Source organism: Oryctolagus cuniculus, chromosome X (assembly GCF_964237555.1).
Source record: "Oryctolagus cuniculus chromosome X, mOryCun1.1, whole genome shotgun sequence".
Classification (NCBI taxonomy): domain Eukaryota; kingdom Metazoa; phylum Chordata; class Mammalia; order Lagomorpha; family Leporidae; genus Oryctolagus; species Oryctolagus cuniculus.
In genome coordinates, this window is record NC_091453.1 from 98,246,657 (window position 1) to 98,269,997 (window position 23,341).

The 23,341-nt window shown below is 36.4% G+C and overlaps 1 protein-coding gene across 9 annotated transcripts in view; it reads right to left on the reverse strand.

Moving 5' to 3' along the window:
* Nucleotides 1-8,777: 8,777 nt before the first annotated feature.
* Nucleotides 8,778-23,341, reverse strand: part of CUL4B (cullin 4B) — a 70,339-nt gene continuing 55,775 nt past the window's right edge. For 5 of the 9 annotated variants that reach the window (XM_008273162.4, XM_051827777.2, XM_008273158.4 and 2 more), the window contains 11 exons: nucleotides 22,981-23,099; nucleotides 21,514-21,706; nucleotides 20,287-20,391; nucleotides 19,707-19,817; nucleotides 19,175-19,266; nucleotides 17,294-17,401; nucleotides 16,355-16,468; nucleotides 15,510-15,615; nucleotides 14,233-14,405; nucleotides 12,033-12,185; nucleotides 8,778-9,935 (listed from right to left, as the gene is read on the reverse strand). In XM_008273162.4, the coding sequence (XP_008271384.1) occupies nucleotides 9,840-9,935; nucleotides 12,033-12,185; nucleotides 14,233-14,405; nucleotides 15,510-15,615; nucleotides 16,355-16,468; nucleotides 17,294-17,401; nucleotides 19,175-19,266; nucleotides 19,707-19,817; nucleotides 20,287-20,391; nucleotides 21,514-21,706; nucleotides 22,981-23,099 (1,370 nt within the window). In that variant the 3' untranslated portion in view covers nucleotides 8,778-9,839. Of the gene's footprint in view, nucleotides 9,936-12,032; nucleotides 12,186-14,232; nucleotides 14,406-15,343; nucleotides 15,616-16,354; nucleotides 16,469-17,293; nucleotides 17,402-19,174; nucleotides 19,267-19,706; nucleotides 19,818-20,286; nucleotides 20,392-21,513; nucleotides 21,707-22,980; nucleotides 23,100-23,341 lie in introns of all 9 variants that reach the window. The other 4 variants (XM_051827778.2, XM_051827776.2, XR_011385491.1 and 1 more) reach the window with 3 other exon arrangements.

The following is a 23,341-nucleotide window of genomic DNA, read 5'->3' on the forward strand; positions in this document are numbered from 1 at the left end:
TAGCTTCTCTGTCTACAATGGAACTAAATTAGAAATCAGTAAAAACTCAGAAAATGTGGAAATTAAACACATTCTTAAACAACCAAAATGAAAAAAAATTACAATGGAAATTAGAAAATATTTTGAAATGACTGAAAACCATGTGCCAAAACTTAGCAGAAAAAAGGAAAAATAGTAGTCAGAATGATATTAATAGCTATGAATGCTTATACTAAAAAATAATAAAAACAAAAAGAACAAACTAAATCCAAAACTAGAAGGAAATAAAAAATAAACATTACAGCAGAAACAAATGAAATAGAAAAAAGAGAAAATCAGCAAACATCAGTTCTTTGAAAAAAATAAAAATTGATAAACCTTTAGCTAGACTGAGAATATACTCAAATTACTAAAATCTGAAATGAAAGTGGGAATTTATTAATGATCTTACAGAAGTGAAAAGGATTATAAAAGACTGCTATGAACAACTATGTACCAACAAATTTGATAGCCAAGATGAAATAAGAAATTCCTCAAAAATGCACAAAATACCAAAACTGACAAGAAGAAATCTGGGGTCCAATATTATGGCTCAGTGAGTTAAGTTGCTGCCTTTAATGCTGGCATACCATTTCAGAGTGCTTTGAGTTCCAGCTCTTCCACTTCTGATCCAGCTCCTTTATTTATATATGTGTTTATTTATTTGAAAGGCAGAGTTACAGAGAGGCAGAAGCAGAGGCAGAGAGAGAGGTCTTCCATCTGCTGGTTTATTCCCTGCATGGCCACAATGGCTGGAGCTTCTTCTGGGTCTCCCACGTGGGTGCAGGGGCCAAGGACTTGGGCCATCTTCTACTGTTTTCCCAGGTCATAGCAGAGAGTTGGATCAGAAATGGAGCAGCCAAGACTTGAACTGGTGCCCACATGGGATGCCAGCACTGCAGGCAGCGGCTTTACCTGCTACGCCACAGTGCCTGCCCAGATTCAGCTCCCTTCTAATGTGCTTGGGAAAGCAGGAGATGGCCCGTGTACTTGGGTCCCTTCCATTCATGTGGGACACCAGAATGGAGTTCCAGGTTCCTGGCTTCTACCTGGCCCAACCCTGGCCATTGTGGCTATTTGGGGAGTGAACCAGAGGTGGAAGATCTCTTTCTCTGTTTTACCCTCTCTATCACTTTTTCAAATAAATAAATCTTTAAAAATAAATAGAAATCTGAACAGATCTATGAGATTGAATCAATAATAAAAAACTCCCTCAAAAGAAATGCACACACTTGATGGCTTCACTGGTGCACTCTATTAATATTTAAAGCCTCATTTTATGAGGCTACCATCACACGGATATCAAAGCTGAATAAAGAGAGTAAGAACACTAAAGACCAGTATTCTTTATGATTTTATATATATATAAATATAAATATATATATATATATTAATGTTGAAAATGTATGAGAGGCAGAGAAACAAAGAACGTGTTTCCATCTATTGGCTCATTCCCCACCAGCCTACAATGGCTGGTGCTGAACTGTAACTGACCTGGGGCTGGAACCAGGAGCCAGGAACACAATCCAGGTCTCCCACGTGGATGGCAGAAACCCGATTACTTGAGTCATCACTGCTACCTCCCAGAGTCCACATTAACAGGAAGCTGGAGTCAGGTATTCAATCCAGGCACTATGATTATGAGATGCAGGCATCTCAATTGGTCACTTAACCTTTAGGTCAAACACCTCCTTTTTTTTTTTTGACAGGCAGAGTTAGACAGTGAGAGAGAGAGACAGAGAGAAAAGTCTTCCTTCCGTTGGTTCACTCCCAAAATGGTCACTACGGCCAGTGCGCTGCGCCGATCTGAAGCCAGGAGCCAGGTGCTTCCTCCTGGTCTCCCACGTGGGTGCGGGGCCCAAGCACTTGAGCCATCCTCCATTGCCTTCCCAGGCCACAGTAGAGAGCTGGACAGGAAGAGGAGCAACCGGAACAGAATCCGGCACCCCGACTGGGACTAGAACCCGGGGGTGCCGGCGCAGCAGGCGGAGGATTAGCCTAGTGAGCCGCGGCAGTAGCCAAACACCTCCTCTTAAGATTATAGATGAAAAAATTTTCAACAAAATACCAGCCAGTCATAGCCAACACTATGAGCAGTGGGATTTATGCCAAGAATGGAAGGGTATTCAACATATAAAAACAAATCAATGCACTGTACTACAATAATAGGATGAGAAAACTGCATGATTATCTCAATTGACATGGAAAAAGCATATGACAATTGTTAAATCAACAACAGGAGTCACTGTGCACTTGCTCCCCATGTAGGACCTCTGTCCTTAATGTGTTGTACTATGAGAATTAATGGTAAAACTAGTCTTCAACAGTACTTTACACTTTGTGTGTCTGTGTGGGTGCAAACTGTTGAATAGTATAGAGTTGAATAGTATAGAGTTGGTCTTCTGTATATAATTAAAAATGAAGCTTAATAAGAATGGGATGGGAAAGGGAGTAGGAGGTGGGATGGTTTGGGGGCAGGAGGGCAGGTATGGGGGAAAGAACTGCTATAATCCAAAAGTTGTACTTATGAAATTCATATTTATTAAATAAAAGCTTTCTATTTAAAAAGCATATGACAAAAATCAACAAACTCTAATGATAAAACACTCAGAAAACTAGGAATAAAAGGAAACTTCCTTAACACAGAAAGGGTCATTTATGAAACAGCCACAATTAACATATTCAGTGGTAAAAGTTCCAAAGCTTTCCCTATAGATCAAGAACATTACAAGAAGGCCTACTTTAGCTACTTCTATTCAACACTGCATTAGAAGCTCTAGCCAGAGAAATTAGGGAAGAAAAACAGAAGGCACACAAATTGCAAAGGAAGGAGTAAATTGCCTCTGTTCATAGTTGGCAAAGATGCTATACCCAAGTACAAAAAAATCCTTAAAAATCCATAAAAGTATACTAGAGTTAAAAAACAAATTAGCAAAAATTCAGGATACCATAGAAAAGTGCAAAAATCTATTGTTTACATTGGCAATGAACAACAAAAGTAACTTTAGAAAACAATTCCATTTATAATAGCATCGAAGAGAAAAATATTTAATATAGTTAACCAGGGACATAAAGACTTGTAGACTGAAAAGTATAAAACTTTACTGACAGGCATTTTAGAAGACCTAAAAATATGGGTTGGCACTATGGTGAAGCGGGTTAAGTCACTGTCTGCAGTGCTGGCATCCCTTATGGGTATGCTTCAAGTCTCAGCTGCTCCATTTCCAATCCAGCTCCCAGCTAATGTACCTGGGAAAGCAGTGGAAGATAGCCTAAGTTCTTGGGCCCATGCACCCACATAGGAGACAGGGATGACTCTGCTGGCTCCTTGCTTCATCCTGGCCCAGCTCTGGCTGTTACACTCATTTGGGGATTGAACCAGTAGAAGATTTCTTTCTCTGTCTCTGCCTCTCTATAACTTCACCTTTCAAATAAATAAATAAAATCTTAAAATTAAACCTAAAAATATAGACATTTTGTGTTCATGGATTAGAAGACTTAATATAGTTAATATGACAATATTCCTCAGTAATCTATAGGTTTCAATGCAATCTCTATAAAATCCCATTGGACTTTTTTTCAGAAATGGAAAAGTTGATCCTAAAATTCATATGGAATTGTTAAGGACTCAAATAATTAAAACAATATTGACAAAGAACAAAGTTGAAAGATTCACACTTTTGATTTCTAACTTATTAATCAACCAAAAGAATGGAGCGTTGGCATAAGAATCAACATACAGGTGCAAGGAATAGAACTGAGTCCAGAAATAAACTCACATACCTACAGTCAATTGATTTTCAACAAGGGTGATATTCAATGGAGGAAATAGTCTCTTCCACGAATGGTGCCAGGACAACTGGCTATCCACGTACAAGAGAATGAAGTCTGATGCTTACCTTCTATCATACATAAAAACTAATTCAAATGAGATTAAAGATCCTAATTTAAGGAATAAAACTATAAAATTCTTGTAAGACATAGGGTAGATCTAATTAGCTTAGATTTGACAATAGTTTCTTAAATACGACACCAAAAGTATAAGCACATACACATACACACAGATTAGCTGAACTTCATTAAGATAGAAAACTTTTGTGCAAAGGACAGCATCAAGGGACAGACAATCCACAGAAATCAGAGATGTCATCAACAAATCATTACATCTGATAAAGGTGACGTATCCCACATAAAGACAGAATTCTTGTAACTCAATAAAAAGACCAAAAAAACCTCCACTATTTAAAAAAATGGCCAATGGATGTGAACAGACATTTCTCTAAAGAAAATGTACAAATGGCCAATAAGTACATGGAAAGATGGTCAATATCAGTCATTAAGGAAATGAAATTCAAAACCACAATGAAGGGGCAAGCATTCACTGGGTTAGTCCACCACCTGGGATGCCAGTTTTGAGGCTGGGCTGCTCCACTTCAGATCCAGCTCTCTAATAATGCGTTAGGAAAAGCAGTGGATGATGGCTCAAGCGCTTGGGCCCCTGCACCCAAGTGGGAGACCTGGATGAAACTCCTGGCTCCTTTCAGCCTGGCCCAGCTCCGGCTTTTGCAGCATTTGCGGGGGAGTGAAACCATGGATAGAAGAACTTTCTTTCTGTCTCTCTCTCTTGCTGTAACTCTGCCTTTCAAATAAAATAAACCTTACAAAAAATCACAATGAACTATCATTTCTCATCTACTAGGATGTCTATAATAAAAAAAACTAGAAAATATGAAGTGTTGATGAGAGTGTGGGAAAACCAGAATTTTTGTATACGAAAAAAAACTTTTTGTGAATTTTGAAATCTATGTGTATGAAGGACTTTCAAAAAGTTTGTGGAACATGCATATTACAACACTGCAAATCTGATTTTCCGTAATTTTTGTGTTAAAATAAACTTAAATTTTAATTTAATTTCCATGAACTTTTTAGAAGGATCCTTGTATTAATAGTGGAAATGTAAAATGGTGCAGCTGCTATGAAAAAGTCTGGTTATTCCTTGTTAAGTACAGAATTATTCTTCCTGAGCATTCTCAAAAGGTTTAAAAACAGGGACCCGAACAGATATTTATACACAAATCTTTACAGCATTATTCAAAAAGGCCAAAAGATGGGAATAACCCAAATGTCCAACAAGTAATTAACAGGTAAGCAAAATTTGGTATATATGCACATAAAAAGGAATGAAGTACTCATATGTACTACAACATGGATGAACTCTGACAACATCATGATAAATGTTAAGAAACCAGACACAAAAAAGTCACAATGAGTCCACGGATAAGAAATGTACATTATGGGGAAATCCATACAGACAGAAAGCAGATTAGTGGTTTCCAGAGGCTAAGTGCAGAAGGAATGACGACAGACTGCTTAATGAATAATTGCTTTCCTTTTGGGTTGATGAAAATGTTCTGTAACTACATAATGATGATGGTTGTACACTACTGTAAATGTACTGAGTTATAATACCATAAAATGGTAAGTTTTTAAAAAATTAATAGCTAAGAATGGTAAATTTTGTATTTTATCATAATAAATTTTTTAATCAAAGATTTTTAAAGATTTTATTAAAAGAATTAGAGAATGAGAAAGATCTCGTTTATGTAGCTTTCAGAACTATTAAGTTCTTTAAAAAGATTTGAAAGTTAGAGTTACAGAAAGAGGAGAGGTAGAGAGAGAGAGAGAGAGAGAGAGACAGAGAGAAAGGTCTTCCATCCACTGGTTCACTCCCCAACAGGCCACAATTGCCAGAGCTGTGCTGATCCGAAGCCAGGAGCCAGGAGCTTCTCCCAGGTTTCCCATGTGGGTGCAGGGGCCCAAGGACTTGGGCCATCTTCCACTGCTTTCCCAAGCCATAGCAGAGAGCTAGATCAGAAGTGGAACAGCCGGGACTTGAACCGGCACCCATATGGGATGCCGCCGGCACTGCAGGCAGTGGCTTTACCCACCATGCCACAGCACCAGCCCCACTAAGTTCTAATGTGCCAATGTAGTACATTCTTATATTCTACATCAAATGTAAGACTCTAGAAAACAGTTTTTGGAGAGCCAGCATTGTGAACAGCAGGTTAAGCTGCCACTATCTAAATTGCTGGCTTGAGTCCCAGCTGCTCCGCTTCTGATCCAGCTCCTTAATTTGCCTCAGAAAGCGGTGGAAGATGGCCAAGTGCTTGGGCTCCTGCCACCCCTGTGGGAGACCAGGATGGAGTTTCTGGCTGCTGGTTTCAGCCTGGCCTACACCTCACTGTTGTAGCCAAGCAGCAGATGGAAGATCTCTATTTCCCCCTCTAAGTCACTTTGCCTTTCGAATACAATTTCTTTTAAAAGACAAGTTTTTTCCTAAACTAGACATAATTCCTAAGGATTGTTAAATATAAGCATGTTTATTGTGTCCGTTCAAAAGAATACTCTTTTTTCTAAAAGCAAAGGAAAAAGGGAAAATAACTGAACAATGTGTTAGATTTGAACCACGTCGTGTTTCCAGGTGAACAAATCTATTCACTATTCAAATGTAAAGCAGGTGAATTTTTTGGTAGGGAACTGTAAAGTATTCATCAATGACACATTAGTAGGGATACCATTTTATGAAGCATAATTATGCAACTTACCATTAGCACTGATGTTTTCCTCTTTAATAAACAATTTGTTTTGTCAATTTATGTAAATTAAAGACAACAGAATAATACTCTTTCAATTCAAAGCATTAAACAGTGGTTGTTAAACCAAAGGAAAAAAGCAAATTTAAAAAGAATTACAGATACTAAAGTCAACAACTTCTCAAACCTTTAGACACAGATGCCAAAATAAACTGATTTCTGGAACTATATACTGATGTACAAGGTTAAGAATTTCCAAGTATGTTTAGACATCATGTTAAGGCCATTCAGGTGATACAAGAATTGGGTTAAAAAAACTTTGAGGAGTATTATGCTGTGAAGAGTATCTGGACCAGAACACAAACTATTAACAGAAAAAGCAGATTAAGTGCTTTAACTAAAGAAAGAGTAGCTACACTTTATTCCCCCCTCAACTCAAATATAAAAAAGTTTCATGCCTACTTTATGAAACTATTTGACTTTCAGGATTTAAATAAAAAAATGCTTAAGAGCCAATGTTATGGCACACTGGATTAAGTTACTGCTTGCAATGCCAGCATCCTATACCAGAGTGCCAGCTGTTCCATTTCTGATCCAGCTTCCTGTTAATGCACCTGGGAAAGCAGCAGAAGATGGCCCAAGCATTTGGGCTCCTGCCACCCATGTGGGAACCCAAAATGGATTTCCTAGTTGTTGGCTTTGGCCTGGCCCAGACCTGGCTGTTTGAATTATTTGGTGGAATGAAGCAGCAGATGGAAGATCTCACTGTCTCTCCCTCTCTATTGTCCTTTCAAATAAATAATCTTTTTTAAAAAGAGAAAAAAAAATTGTATCTGTATTTTTTCTAAAATGACATTTAAGAATAAATGAGAATTTCTGGAACTTTACTTACCCTTTTTACCAAACCTTCCCCCATACTTCTTCTACGGCATCATTATCATGAAAGCATCACAAAAATAAAAATCAAATTTAAAAAACAACAAAATTAGACAAATGTGAATATGTCAAAGGAAATCATTTGGAAGATTTTAAGTTTTGATCATTTTCTTACAATTCTTGAATTTTAAAGATCTTCTCCACAAACTTTTTTTAAATAAAAGTTTTATTGGAGAAAAATAGAACCACCACGTACACAGGGAAAAGAGCACAAAAATTCAACTCATACAAAACTGAAAGTCACAATTATCCAATGTAGTTTGCAACTGCTTTTCAGTTTCTTAAACAGCTCCCCTCAACTTGTTTAATAGTCTTGCTAATTTTTCAGCTAAAACAGCATCAAGTTTTCAAAAAATTAAGAACATCAGGGAAGGGACCTGCTTTCAAGGTAACAAAGGTGACATCAACAATCTCCTCCTAACAGGACCAACTCTACCTAAAAATTGCATAAGAGTACCTATTGAGTCTGGTTATTAGTCTACATATTTGAGAGACCACCTGGGATGAGTCAGAACACTGATGTAGATGGTCCAGTATGAAGAGAGGGCAAACAAATTGGCCACACTTCCTTGTCAGATGCACTATTGTAAGAAGATCAGGGAGGGGTAGAGAAAATACAGGCGATGGCTGTTCAGAAAGAATTAGGAAGGAATTCTAAACACTATAGTTAGACAACAGTGTGCAATTTGATGCAGTCAAAGAGAAAACAGGCAACTTTTTAAATATATAGCTGGCCACAGGTCTTTGAGAATTCAAGAAAACAATTAATAGTAGACATAAGATCCAAAGGTCTCCTCAGTTGAAGTTTAGGACCTAGGCATTCTTCCTAACGGCTCTGAATAGGCAAGGAAATATGCTGTTGCAATAAGTATTAAAGTAGTTCTGATTTTTAAAAAAAGAATAAGATTTTTTGCTTCTCCATATCTATTACTGTCAAAGCTTCAATGAAAAATAAAGAAGCAAAACAAAAATAAATGGATGTTAAAGAGAAGCCTTTTACTCACATTATGATTTTGAAAAACAATACTTTTGTCATTTTTCCTTGTATAAACAATCTTGGGACATTCCCCTGAAAAGCAGGGGTCCAGTGGCTATGAGAACTCTTAACTTCAAGCAATGTTCAAAGGGGAACTACAGAATTTAAAATTCCCAAATAGGGAGTATGTGAGGAAAATGAGGGAGGACTTTTATACCTAGGGTTTTAGGAAGTTAGAATATGGATGATAGTAAAGGCTCATTTATCAACAAAAAGTTGGGATGTTTCCAAAAAAAAAAAAAAAAAAAACCGCTGGTACAGAAAGCAGGAATGGTAAATCCTAGGAAGCCTGTAATAATTGATAATTGGTCCAAGTTAAAAACAAAACTGTCTAAACAACATTTAAAATCTATAAGTATGTTGAAAACCAGTTGATGCATTTTTTGCTCCTGTAAAAATTTATGAAATGTTGATTTTGGTCACTTTTGTAATTTTCATATTGTACTCATTTTTAACATGAAGAAAGTATTGGAGTTTTCTCTCCAATGATGTTCTTCTAGTACAACAGATCAGCAGTGTTCTATTTTGGCTATTTTTAGAAGTACCTCTTAATCAGCACAGTAAACCTGGGGCTAAGCCACATACATACATCCCATACTCATAAATGGAAAATTTTAGGATGTGAATATATGATACTATATAAGCAACTGTTCCCCTACCTGAAAACTTGTTTCCAAGTAAGTTCTTTTTCAAATATTCCTTTCAGTGTAACAGAACATTACCTAGTAAAATATCAATAGTTATGACAACTTATTTTTCTTTTCAAGGAAAATCACAAAACAGGTGAATAACCAAGTCCAGGGTGGTTTTTCTATTTGATAAATACATCCAGACCTCTGTACAGTAAATAAATTTTGCATGCAGCTTAAGTATCTTTAAATGACATTTTAAGCAAATAAACCTTCTGCCTCATCATTAATGGTGTATAAGAACCCCCCTCCCTTTTTTTTAATAGTCATAGGGACCTCTTCCCTTGTTCCAAAGAGGATTCATGAAGACCAGGTACTTTCTTAAGAGTTTTCTGCACATCATACTAAATAACATGCAAAGAGTTCAACAGCATTCTTCTTAAAGTAAGTATTACTCTTAAAAATGGGCATGTTAACCACTGAAAAAAATGTTCACTCAACTATTTCCATTACACCGCTTCGTTTGGTCATTGGTAATAAAAAACAGAGTCAGATAATATAGGATCAACAGGTTAGTTTATCACTGGCTACTGCATAGGACCCCAAGTGTGCCAAGGTCAACATCTATGCAATATAGTTGTACTGGTTTGGATTTTCTTTATCTCTTTCCATGTAGTCCCGGTCAATTAAGGATTCTATTCTCTTCTTAAGATCAGCAGGCTGTTAAGAGAAGGCAAATTTTCAATGCAAAGTTTATGATCATTGGCTCAAACTCACTTACTAACATGCCCCATCAAAAAAAGAAAATTTTGGTTTATTGACTTAATATATGTAATCTTACCTGTTCATATTATTTAAATCTCTATTTTAGAGAAAAATATAATAAAAATCAGGTTAAGAAGTATTTTATACATATACTACAATGCTACACTTTTGCAACATTTTCTATTTTATTTTAAAGAAATCTTCCCAGAACCAGCTACTCCCTGCACAGTTAAATACAAAAGACTAAACATAACAGAATTTCACATGAGGAATACATTATAGCTTGAGAAATCAGAAATTTAGTTTTGCTGAGATAGTTTGAGAGGACAATCCACTTTTACTTTGGGCAAAAGCTAATTCTGCAAGTTAAGTTTAATTTTTATAAATTAACTTAAAATATGGGGGCCAGTGTTATGGTATGAGTTAAGCCACCATCAGCATCATATATGAGCACCAGTTTGAGGCAGCTGCAGCCATTTGGGGAGCGAATCAATGGATGGAAGATCTCTGAATCTCTCTGTAACTCTTTCAAATAAATAAAAATAAATCTTGACAGTTTGCCTTCATGACTGTATTCTTAGCTCTCAGATGACAAAATTCAACTATATGCTTGAGTGTATGTCTAGACTATAAAAAGTACAGGCATCCTTTGGTATCTGCAGGCATTGCTTCTAGGATCCTCCCTTGCCCTCATGCCAAAATCCAAGGATGCTCAAGCCCCTTATACAAAATGGTGTAATATATGCATATAACCCATGTACATCCTTCCATATACTTTAGAATCAACTCTAAATTACTTATTATATCTATTACAGTATAAATCCTAAGTAAATAACTGCTATTTTGCATTTTTTAGGGAATAATGACAAGAAATAAAGTCTGTACGTGTTCAGTACAGCCCCACTGCTTTCAAATATTTTTTTATTTATAGTTGGTTGAATATGCACATGTGAAATCCACAGATATGGAGGGGTCAACTGTATCATCTTGCCTACTAAATTTTTCATAATATGTAAAATGAAAGGGAAAGGAATCTGATAGGGCAGTCAAAACTTTAGTCATAATTTTTATCCAGTAATCTTAAAGTTCAATAAAATGATTTTCTCTTCATTATAATAAAAGACCTAGAATACCAGAACAGTCTTTTTAGGAAAGCAATCCCTTAACTTCCCTAGCATCAGTGATCTCTATGGCTAGAGGTGCAGTAATTGTTAGGCAGAGCATGAGGGTGACAGAGCTGTAATGAGGTGACAGTATCAGGCTTGGAAGAGAGAAAAAAAACCTCTTAATTAAAATAGCTACTGAGGGCTGATTATATGCTAGGTCCAGTTCTGAATTTTTCATATTCAGGATCTCATGAAAACCTCATAATTATATAAAGTAAGTACTACTATTAGCAACATTTTACAAAAGAGGAAACAAGCTCAGGTGAAGTGATATATCAAAGTCCAAAGTTTATAGAAATCCTAATAGCCAGGAGTCTATTAAAACTCTTATCAAGAGTTTATCAACACAAGGGTTTGGAAATATTCTGGAACTTACACAATATTCCAATACAATATCACCCTATATGTCTTCATTACTGGGCAGTTACCTTGGAATATGTCCATTAACCAACCAATTTCAGTTGACCAGAACTATCATTAAAATTTTCAAAACGATACCAGTCTGTACACAGTTCAGACACTTAATGTAACCTAACCAACAGATTTGACTCTATCTAAAATAATGACATCTGGCAAATATCAAGGTATTTCAAGGAGAAAAGAAATAAGAAAGAAGTTCAAATGAAAATAGTGAATGAAAAAAGTTTAAACAACTCATTTAGCAGTTAAACTTACAAGTTTGAGAGTTTTACTAAATTGTTGTCCCCTTTTTTCACAGTTGCCCCTATGCCAACAATTTTTTTCCTGAATCATATGCATCAGCATGGGAAATACTTTTGTTTCACCAAATGCTCTTGAGGCTTTCATCTATGCTTACAGGATTTGTGCCTGAAAATTTAATGTATCCTTTTATAAGAAGCTCAATATGAAAACACAGAATACCTACCTTTACTGGGAATTTCAATTGGTTGTACACTTCTGAAACAAGCAAATTGTGACTAAGTGTCTTTCTCATCTTCATAATTCGAACAATTGCAGCATCAATTTGATATTGTCTGTCTTGAAATACTCTTTCTGTAGTACTTGCTTGTTCCTCAACCTAACAAGAGGGTTTTAAATTTAAGAATTATACCTGAAGTGAAACATGATTACTTATACAAATTTGTACATTTTAGTGACATACCACTCACTGCTTTAAATATACTGAATTATCTAAATGGGACCTTACAGATGATGACAGAAAAAACCCTGCAAACATAGCTCCTTTCTAATTATATTGCCCTGTATCAATGAAGTAATGCCAACATTACTTAGCAGAAAATACTATCTTTGAACTACTTTTCTGGAAGTAAGGATGTTTGAGACAGAATTTACCATTTTCTTTGACTCTCTTCTAAATATGTCAGTTACAAGGGGTTGTTGACCAGATTTCTGTATAACAGTATCTCATCTATAAACTGACTGACTTCTGTCTCAAATCATGGTATTAAGTAGCTAAGTAAACTGGTTGGCATCAAGTTCTTTGACAATTAACTTTTATTTTGTAATATATAAACCAGAAATGCATGCCATTAATGCTTACATTCCTTTAAGACTAACAGAGATTTAAGTGTTTAGCAGTTTATCACACTTGATGCAAAATTAAAAATGACAACCTTTAGTAACTGAACCAAAAGTTTAGATTTTGTTGCAGCAGTTTCTTTCTAGTACAGCTTAATTTTTTTCATTTAAATTCAATCTAGGTCTCCCACATGGGTGGCAGGGACCTAACTCCCTGAGCCATCACCTGCTGCCTTCCACAGTGTGCATTAATAGGACACTGGAATCAGGAGCCAGGACCCAAACCCAGACACTCCCATATGGACTGTAGGTGTTCCAAGAAATGTTAACCACTGCACCAAATGCCAACTCCATAGCATAAATGTCTTAAAAAGTAAGGTTATGATAATCCTTTAAGGGAGTATCATTCCTCTGATGCCTATGTAAATGTAACAGGAACTTTTTTGAAGATACTTATCCTTGTCCCACATTAAAATTGTTTCTCAAATATTGCATTACACATTGTTGGAACTGAATAACTGGTTTCAGAATGCTACACTTGGTTTCCTTAATAAAAATCTCTTGCAAATTCAAATGCCAAAATAAAATATTCACCTCCACTGTCAATAAAACAAATACTAACTAAATCATTCAGATTTCTCACCAAGCAAATTGACAAATCTAAAGAAGAAAATTTAATCTTTAGTGTTGGGGAGGGCATAACAAGATAGACACTCATATGTTGCTGGTCCAAGTATAAATTGGTTTGGCCTTTCTGGAATACAATATGACCTTATGCACTAAGACTCTTAAAATATTCACACCCTTTGATCCAAAGAAATCGACTTCCATGGATTTATCATAAGGAAAGGATCAGAGAGATTAAGATTTAGGTACAAAGATGTTTCTTACAGCATTATTCATTCGTAATGCTAAAAAGTGATAAATTTAACTGCCAAATAATGAACAGTGGCCAGCCATGTCAAAGAGTATTTATTATAAAGCCAGTTGTGATTTCTTAAGGAATTTAATGGCACAGAAAAATTCTTAACAGGATATAAAACTGCTGAAAGCCTGAACCAATCATGTGCAGCCTCCAACAACAAAAAACCCAAAATTAAATACTGAAACATATTCAGCTAGATACAGGTACAGAAAATGTTAATGGTACTGCTAGTATTACTGGTATAAAATACTTTTTAGAGGTGGGCATTTATGCAGTAGTTTAAGTCAGTCACTACTTGGAACACCTGCACCCCATATAGGAGTGTCTGATTTGAGTATCGATTCATCCACTTTTGGATCCAGCCTCCTGCTATGTACCCTGAGAGGCAGCAGATGATGGCTCAAGTACTTGGGTACCTGCCAACCATATGGGAGATCCAGATTGGGTCCAGGCACTTGGCTTTGGCTTGGGATTGCCCTGGCTGTTGCAGGCATTTTAAGAGTGAACCAGCATTCCTCTGTCTCTCTACCTTTCAAATAAAATGAAAAAAAAAATTAAGTACAAGAAAAATTACATTTTAAAAAGAAAATATTCTTTATACATTTCCATCATGAACATGTGTAATTCCAATGAGTTAAGACTAAAAGAAAGTGAAAAATACCGTCTCTTTCATCTGGATTTGATTGATCTTTATCCTGAAAAGTTTGTGTTTGAAATCATCATTACAAATGAACTTGTCACCATCTTCTATATCTTTGCCCTTTGGATTTTTCGCCAGAACTCTAGCTTTTCCACAGGCTAATGACTGCAATGTTCTCCTTAACTCTCCATCCTCTGAAGAAGAAACAGCAGCTTAGTTATTTGTTACTACCTCATCAGCACGAACAGCTACATTCAACCTCAATCTAGCTTCTATTCCCATCCCTCTATTAAAACTTCCACCCACCACTTTACACCATGCTCATCTCCAATGACTTCCTCTATGTCCTATCTGATGGCTTATTTTCTTAGTCTTCTTTTAAGGGTATTAATAATGATTCCATGTGGGTAACTACCAAGTCTGAAATGACATTTCACTTCTCTCCAGTCCCACATTTAATGGGCACATCCACCCAGCTGTACTAGCATCAACTGCAGTATGTCCAAATTTTCATTTATCATCTTCTCTATAAAATGGCACCCTCTTTCTAACTATTAATGATGATATTATGCATCTACTCTGGTGAGAAACCTTAGAAACATTTTTTAACTCTTCCTTCCTCTTTATGCTCCACGTATCTAGTGGTGGTTTTCTTAACAATGCCTCTTCTCAATTCTTTTGGCTTCACTCTATTCTAAGCCCCTTATCACTTTATACCTGAATTACTCCAAAAGCTTCTAGATTGGAATCTGCTCATTCTCTAAGATATTCTGTATACTAATTCCAGCCAAGTTGTTTAAGTAAGTTATTTCCATTATGTCACATATCTGAGAGCTTACAATGTATATTTTATTTGCCAGATTTATCAAGCTCTCCATAATCAGGCCCTATCCAGCTTAATTATTTAATTCTGTACCTCATTTTTCTGTGCTACAACTAAGCTCTTCTGCCCAAGCTGTGCCCATTCCTACCTCAAAGCCTTTTCTACAAATATTTTCCTTGCTGCATATGCCTTCTCCCTGACCAAAACCTGAAGATTGGGCTCAATTCCCATTTCCGTCATGAGGGTTTTCTCAATCATGTTTCACTAAACTTCTAACATACTTCTAGTCAGCAACAGACCAATACTTACTTGGTTTTGAGATTATTTCAAGTGCCATTTCCCCTTTCCTCATGGTTATATTAAGAATACTGAGGAGTAGGATTATTCCTTTGTTATCCCCCAGAGCTCTTAACATAGTGGTATACACATAGCAGATACTTAATAATGCTTGCTAATCAACTGATTCAACACAAACCGATTCCAGTAGCCTGTTTGATCTCTTCTAAACTGAACTCCTCTCCCTCATTAAACATTAGCAGCACCAGTGTTTGAAAAAGAGAGACCTGGAGTTCTTTTTTGCCCTGTTGAAGAAATAGCAGTGTTTAGCCATTTTTTTAAAAAATAACACATGAAAAATTCATCAAATAAGTAATCTCTTATAGAAAAAGCATTTTTCAATAAGTGGATTTAGAAACATGGATTAACATTACCCAGAAAAGCCACTTGAGGTGGTAATACAGTATATTCAATGTACGGTTTAGGTATGATCCTACCTAAAATAGTGGGAAGGATTAGTTGACCTTTTAACAGGTCTTCTTAAAGCTTTTTAATTAAAACAGAACAAAGTAATTAAAATTAATAACTCAGCCCTATGTGTCATTACAGATTTTCATCACGAGTGGCAACAAATCAATATTTCAAATGCATTTTCAACTTGTTGGATTCAGATTAGTCATGAAAAGCTAAAGGGGTTTTTTGAAAATTAGATATGGGCACTGTTCCCCATAACTCCCACTCTGTTCTGCAGCTCCCAACAACAAGATTTCTGTGAAGAAGTGGCAGCATGGATTGTGCATCCACAGGTGGGGAAAGGACGAGTGGGAGAGGCATAGTTTTTGTTTTTTGTGGAAGGGCCAAATCACTTGTGGAAAAGATCACATCCTTAAAAATATACACAAATCTGTGCAAACTATCATTGTCTTCATTTAGCTGTCTAGAATACATTTATTAGACAGCAGCTTAAACCATCCAGTTAAGAGCGATGACTTTAATATTAAAGACGAAGAAGAGGAAAACTAAGTTCTGGGAACACCCACTTACCTCTTTAAACTCTGCTTTTAGCACACAGTGTCCTAGGGTTGACTGCCACTGAAGTTTCCTGCCACTGTGTTTACCTAGGTAAAATGTCTTAAAAATCTCCTGAAGCTTTACCATCTAAAATAAATAAAATAAGGCTTTATTTAAACTCCACATCCAGTACCACATTCACCACTCTTTATACCTACCTCATGTGTAATAACTTCTGGAAATCTCAAAGACTATACTCTTACTACGTAATATTACTATTACCACTTATTTCATATGGATCAACATCTCTCTATACCATTTAATCATCCCTTCTTTAGAAACACTACACCATGCACTATACTGGTTCCTTTACCTCACTGCTGCTGCTTGGTTTTCTTCACAGGTTCCTCTTCCTACCACCAGCTGAATGTGAGCCTTTTCCAAAGTTCTGCCTCTGCCACGTTTTCCACATTCTCCCCCATACTGAGAGAAATCTACTTCCTGGACTTCCATGATCATCTCCAAAGAGAATTTTCATTATCTTTTTCTCTAGCATTTACCTCTTTTCTAGGCTTAAGTCCTGAGCAAGATATTTTCCCAGGAGTTTGGATGCAATCAGTAAGCACTCATCATTTAACAATCCTGCCAACAGATGAAATATGGGCAAAAATATTTGCTAGCTAGGCGGAATGAGGGATATAATCTGCAGAGATGTAAGAGTTGGGGAAACTGGCTCTGAACACAGAAACTTGGCATCATTAGCTGTGTGCTAAACTGGACCTGGGAATATAAATATAAGAGTAAAATATTACATGAAACACATGAAACTTGTATAACAAATAAAATTTTAAAGAGTAAAATACTAAAACAGCTGAAATTTGGTATTACTACCTTCACTGAAATTAGCTTGATACAAGGATTTGAATTATGATTTCTATGCCTGTAACTGAGGTCCTAAATAGTAACTCTTACCTCTGGTGGTAAATGGACTTCCATAGGTACATACGTTGGCCAATAACCCATTGTCAGGATATTCACAGTTAATTCAATATTTCCAGGTACATTCTGGTTCTGCATATACTATAAGAAGATCAACACGTACACTGAGATCTTAAATGTATGTACATTTCATGTCCTACTACCGATCCATTTATGAGAAGTTCCCCACTATAAAATTATAAGGATACTGACCATCTTTAAAATAAAAGTCAATTATTAAGAGGACTTTAGATAAACCCTTCAAGCCTTCACAAAATGTACTACATAAAGACATCGGGCACCATTTTGATGCAATGGCATACAAGGATCACGTGACTTCATGATAAGCATTATCAGCTTAAATACTTTCTCGCATACAGCTGGGTTATTATAGTATCTCTTCTCCATTATTTTCCCCAGTACCACCTGCATTCCCCACTTTTGCAGGGAACTTGGAGCACCAGAACCAAACCCTACTCTTCCTCACCCCACCAGCCAGCCCAAGTCTCCAGTTTTTCATTTGCTCCAGTGCCTGCTTTGCAAGGGGTAACCTAAAATGGGGGGAGGAAGAACAGGGAGAAAGGGCAAAGCAAATAAATACTGTCTGTATCTACTACTGCATGATCCATGATCCTACTGACCATGATCTTTCTCTTTGAGTCTTTCATTGGTAAAGAAGTTACTACTAAAACCCCATAAGAGGGAAATCTAATTTGCTATCAACTATCACCTATGTTCTTAAAATATTTCAAACTACTTTGTACCTGCATCTTCAGAACTGTAGATTTAGCTTTTCATTCCCAATTTCCCCCAAAGCCTCTGTACAATCACTTCATCACCTATCTGTCCTCTCCACTGTGAGCTCTGAACACGCAAAACCAAAAGGTATTTACATTTTATTTCTACTTTTGTTATTTTTGCATGTTTATTAAGAATAAACCCTTGGGGGGCCAGCACTGTAGTGTAGTAGGTTAAGCCTCCACCTGTGGTGCCAGCATCCCACATGGGCACCAGTTCAAGTCAAGCTGTTCCACTTCTGATCCAGCTCCCTGCTAATGGCCTGGGAAAGCAATGGAACATGGCCTAAGTGCTTGGGCCCCTGCACACATGTGGGAGACCCAGGTACATTCTGGTTCTGCATATACTATAAGAAGATCAACACGTACACTGAGATGTATTAGGTTAAACCATCTGCAGTAACAGCATGCCATGTGGGTGCTGGTTCGAATCCTGGCTGCTCACTTCTGATCCAGCTCCCTGATAAAGCAGCAGATGGCGGCCCAAGACCCGGCTGTCGTGACTACTCTGGGGAGTGAATCAACAGATGGGAGATCACTCTCTTTCTCCCTAATTCTTTCAAATAAATAAATAATTTTAAAGAGTTATTTTATTTATTTGAAAGACAGAGTTACAGAGAGAGGTAGAGACAGAGAGAGAGGTTTTCCATCCGCTGGTTCACTCCCCAGATGGCCGCAATGGCTGGAGCTGCGGCAATCTGAAGCCAGGAGCCAGGAGTTTCCTCTGGGTCTCCCATGTGTACGCAGGGACCCAAGGACTTGGGCCATCTTCTACTGCTTTCCCAGGCCATAGAAGAGAGCTGGATGGGAAGAGGAGCAGCCCATATGGGATGCTGGCACTTCACGCCAGGGCTTTAACCTGCTGTGCCACAGTGCTGGCCCCAAATAAATTTTTAAAAAAGAATAAACTCTAAACTAGGTCAAATATATTTCACTGGTCATTTTTTTAACTGTTGCATCTAAGTTGTTATGACATATTTACAACAAATATGTTCTATTTTTCCCTTCAATATAAATCACCTCAAGGACACAACTAAATATATTTAAGTTCAAAGAATTAAGTAAGAGTTTAACTCACTTTTACCTGTTTGAACTGAATCATGATGTCTTTAGAAAGCTCCATGTCTTTAAACATCCCTTCAAGCTTGCTGGTGAAAGCAGCTCCACATTCTATAAGATATTTGTATATTTATAATATTTTAAAGGGGTAACAACAAAGAACTTAAAACAGGAAGCATGAAATGTAAAATTTACTTTAGCGTGAAATATGATCCATAACTGTTCATAAGAATAAAAAGAAATCCTTAACCCAAAGTGTATGCACCCTAATTCAGAGTCAAACCCTTTAATCCTTATCTTATCTAAATTTAGGTATAAGATAAATAGGAAATTTTTATACAAATAATGAAAATAAGAAGAATGCTTTATTTTAAATAACCAAACAGCTCTAGATACGTGTAATAGGTTAGAAACCTCATGGGCTTGCACAATTTATGTTTTCATCACATATACATAGAGTGACTGACAAAAGAGGTAATCAACTGAAAGAATAAAAATTAAACTAACATTTTCCCTCAGAAATCAAAAGAAACAAAGAATGGCAAACATACCATGTTTGAGTTTGGACAACATTGATTTTTCAGCATCTACAGATGCACTCTTCCCAACTAACAGACGCTTGGCTAAATCTTTCTTATAGAAGGCCTCAAAAACATCCTTGCCTGTGTTAAAAACAAATACAAGAATCTTAATATTGCAACAAAAAGTTCTGACAAAACTGCTTTAAAGTTCTTAATTTCATCATTATTCCAAATTATTTTACTATATACAGTTTATTCACGTTTGTTAAATGCAAGAAACATTAAAGACCCATTTTTGTCCCAGACATTTAAGAATTAAGACTGTATTAACTTTTCTTCAGAAATGCTATTAGTTTACTAGTAGCTTTAGTGCCAATATTTGAGAGATTAAAAAACATAGCAAAAATACAGGCTCTTAAGAATGGAAAAGTCAAAGCACAAGGCAATTAAGAAACATTCCTGAAATATCCCCTAAGAATTAAATGCAAGAAATAAAATACAATTTTAAATTTCTAATTATCAAATAAATATTCCCTCCAAAATAATTACACTTGCAAGTTTCTGTTCAGTGCTTTAAAAGAAAAAAATTAAAATAGTATTAAAAACTTACCATAGATAAATCTAAATATGATCATAATTTTATCCAACATTTTCTCAAGTTCTTCATCTGTAGCTTCTTTGTTGCCTGCACGAAGCTTTGAATCTACATACTTGGCTGAAATGTGGGAAAAGTTTGTTATTTAATGATCATGGGTATCCAAAAGGTACTAGGCACTATTACATACCTAAACAGGAGTACAATATACTTAGTTTTTCAATGCTTCAGAGTTACAAGTGGGTACCCCAAAAAGTTCACGTGAAAACAAAATTAAAACAAATTTTTTTGGGTGCAAAGAATCTTTGAAATGCAGTTTTATAATACACACTTTCCATGAATGTTTTGAAGTAATTGTGTACACCAGCAGAAACGCATTTTTTAAAAGTATCCAAAGTTGGGGAGACCAAGTGACTTGCTCAATGTCACAGAGCTAATACACACCAGATTGTGAACTCAAACCCAATTCTTCTGAATCCAAATACGAGGTACTGCCCCACTATACCATGAGTGTATCCATGTTTATTAAAATGGGGTACAGATAATCTGTGGGAGAGGCTGCATGTAGCCCTGTGTGGGGGTAATCAAAGACAACTGAAAAACATGGGACATCTGGAGTGTCATTTTGACACTGAACATAAGCAAGTCTAAACAATACTTTCCTATTAAAATAAACCATACATTAAAGAGCAGAAGGCAAACTTCCTAAAACTTCTAAAGATAAACTGTGGACAGAGAACCCTAGATCTTCTTAAGGTACTCCTTCTCAGACATTATGCTGTATTTCAGTGGAAAAACTCAAGAAACACTGCAGTATATACCACAACCTTAACCAAAAGGGCACAGATTATTAGGTTTATTTTCATTCTGGACTTTCTCCTCTACCTACTGGCAACTGTAATTTCACACTGCCATTTTTTGGAGCCCTAACGGTGAGCTTCTAGAAATAGGAACCTGCTCGATTTTTAAATCACTGTAGGCTTGGAAAATAATTAATCTTATTATTAATAATAGGTTCAACATACTGCCATAAAGAAAGCACATCATGTTTGACATGTAAGCTTTGAGACATTCTTTGGCTTAAAGGACATAAGTCCTTGTATCCGTGCTCTGAGAAACACTTTTCAGATTTGATATTTACAGCTAAGCAATCCCAAATAAATAAGGTGCTAATATACTACAACTCTATCAAAATTTCAGATGAAGTTTTTATGAATAAAAAAAAAAACATTGGAAAAATACCTATAAGTTCAGCAGGTTTATTTGGTCTCTTGTTAATGAATGTTTCAAATGCTTCTTTCATGGCATTAATAAACTTTTCATTCTTCAGAAAGCAGATATCGATTATATGATCAACCTTATCTTTAAAATCTAGCAATTCTTGAACCATGGTTTTATCTTTTTCAGGATTAATTACAATAGTGCTGCCAAATGCCTAAAAACAAAAATTAACACTTTTTACTGGAATTACCTACAACGAAAACAATCTCCAAATTATATTCTAAATCAGCATGTGTATATACAGGTCAAAAACCTAAAAATGTTCTTTTTGAAAATGAGGAAAAGAAAACATTAAAGTGATAAAATATCCAGACCAACACCATTAATCTATAAACAAAAAAAAAAATAATAAAGAATGACCACTCAGTCTATAATATTATAACATGATATTATTAGAAGCCTCTGGGATCTCTTCCATATTTTTAAAGAGGTCAACTGAATTTTTTAAAAATAATGATGTGTGTGTGGGGTGGCACTGTGGTGCAGCAGGTTAAAGCTCTGGTCTGCAGTGCCGCCATCCCATATGGGTGCTGGTTCATGTCCCGGCTGCTCCACTTCTGATCCAGCTCTCTGCTATGGCCTGGGAAAGCAGTGGAAGATGGTTCAAGTCCTTGGGCCCCTGCACCTGCATGGGAGACCAGGAAGAAGCTCCTAGCTTCTGGCTTTGGATTGGCACAGCTCTGACCATTACAGCCATCTGGAGAGTGAACCAGTGGATGGCAGACTTTCTCTGTCTGCTTCTCTGTAACTCTGCCTTTCAAATAAATAAATAAATCTTTAAAGAAAATTATGTGGGGCCAGTGTTGTGGCATAGCAGGTAACTTAAGACACCACCTTCCCATGTAGGTGCTGGTTCGAATCCCGGCTGCTCACTTCCCATACAGCTCCCTGATAATGCACCTGGGGAAGCAGCAACAGATGGCCCAAATGCTTTGACCCCTGCACCCACATGGGAAACTGGGAAGGCGCTCTGGGCTCCTGGCTTCAGTATGGCCCAGCCCTGGCCATTGTAGCCATTTAGGGAGTTAACCATCAGACTGAAGATCTCTCTCTCCTTCTCTCTTTCCCACCCTGTAGCTCTGCTTTTCAAATAAATAAAATAAATCTTTAACAAAATAAAAAAATAATGATCAGGCTTCAGTGTGAGATTAAAGGAGAGAAATTTGGGGGTTGAAACAAAGTCCTTTTTCCACAATCATTGCTTTAAGTGTTGGAGCTAGAAATCACATCACACTTCAATCAGGTTTTATTGCTGATTGGCCACACTATCGTTTTCAGGCTGACAGTTCTCAAAATTTCCATGACTTTTTAATTAAAAATCAAAATTCCCTTACTTAAAATAGTTGCAGGTAATACTTGCTAACACATGCCCTGGGTATATAGATTATAAGCCATTAGAAAGGAAAACCACAGGTAGATTGTTAATACCTTGATGTACTCAATCCATTGTTGCAAGAGAACCTGAACGCCACCTCGAACTCTACTGAAGAGCTGATACAGGAGAGACAAATCTTGAATTCGGTTTTCATCAAGGAGGTTATTTAAACCTGAATGTTTACACAGATTTTGGCATTAAAATATAGCAAACAAGGATGTGAACAAAATTGTCAGATATCTTATTGCCATTTAAGTTAAAATTACTGTGACAGAGGTCTTAACTATGACTAGTCTGTATGTGAGTTGCAGAGATTTTCATTGAATTAAACCCAAATAGACAATCATCTTTCTATGTGAAATGTAAATATAGCTACATACAGTCACTATAAAAATAAAAATAGTTGATTTCATA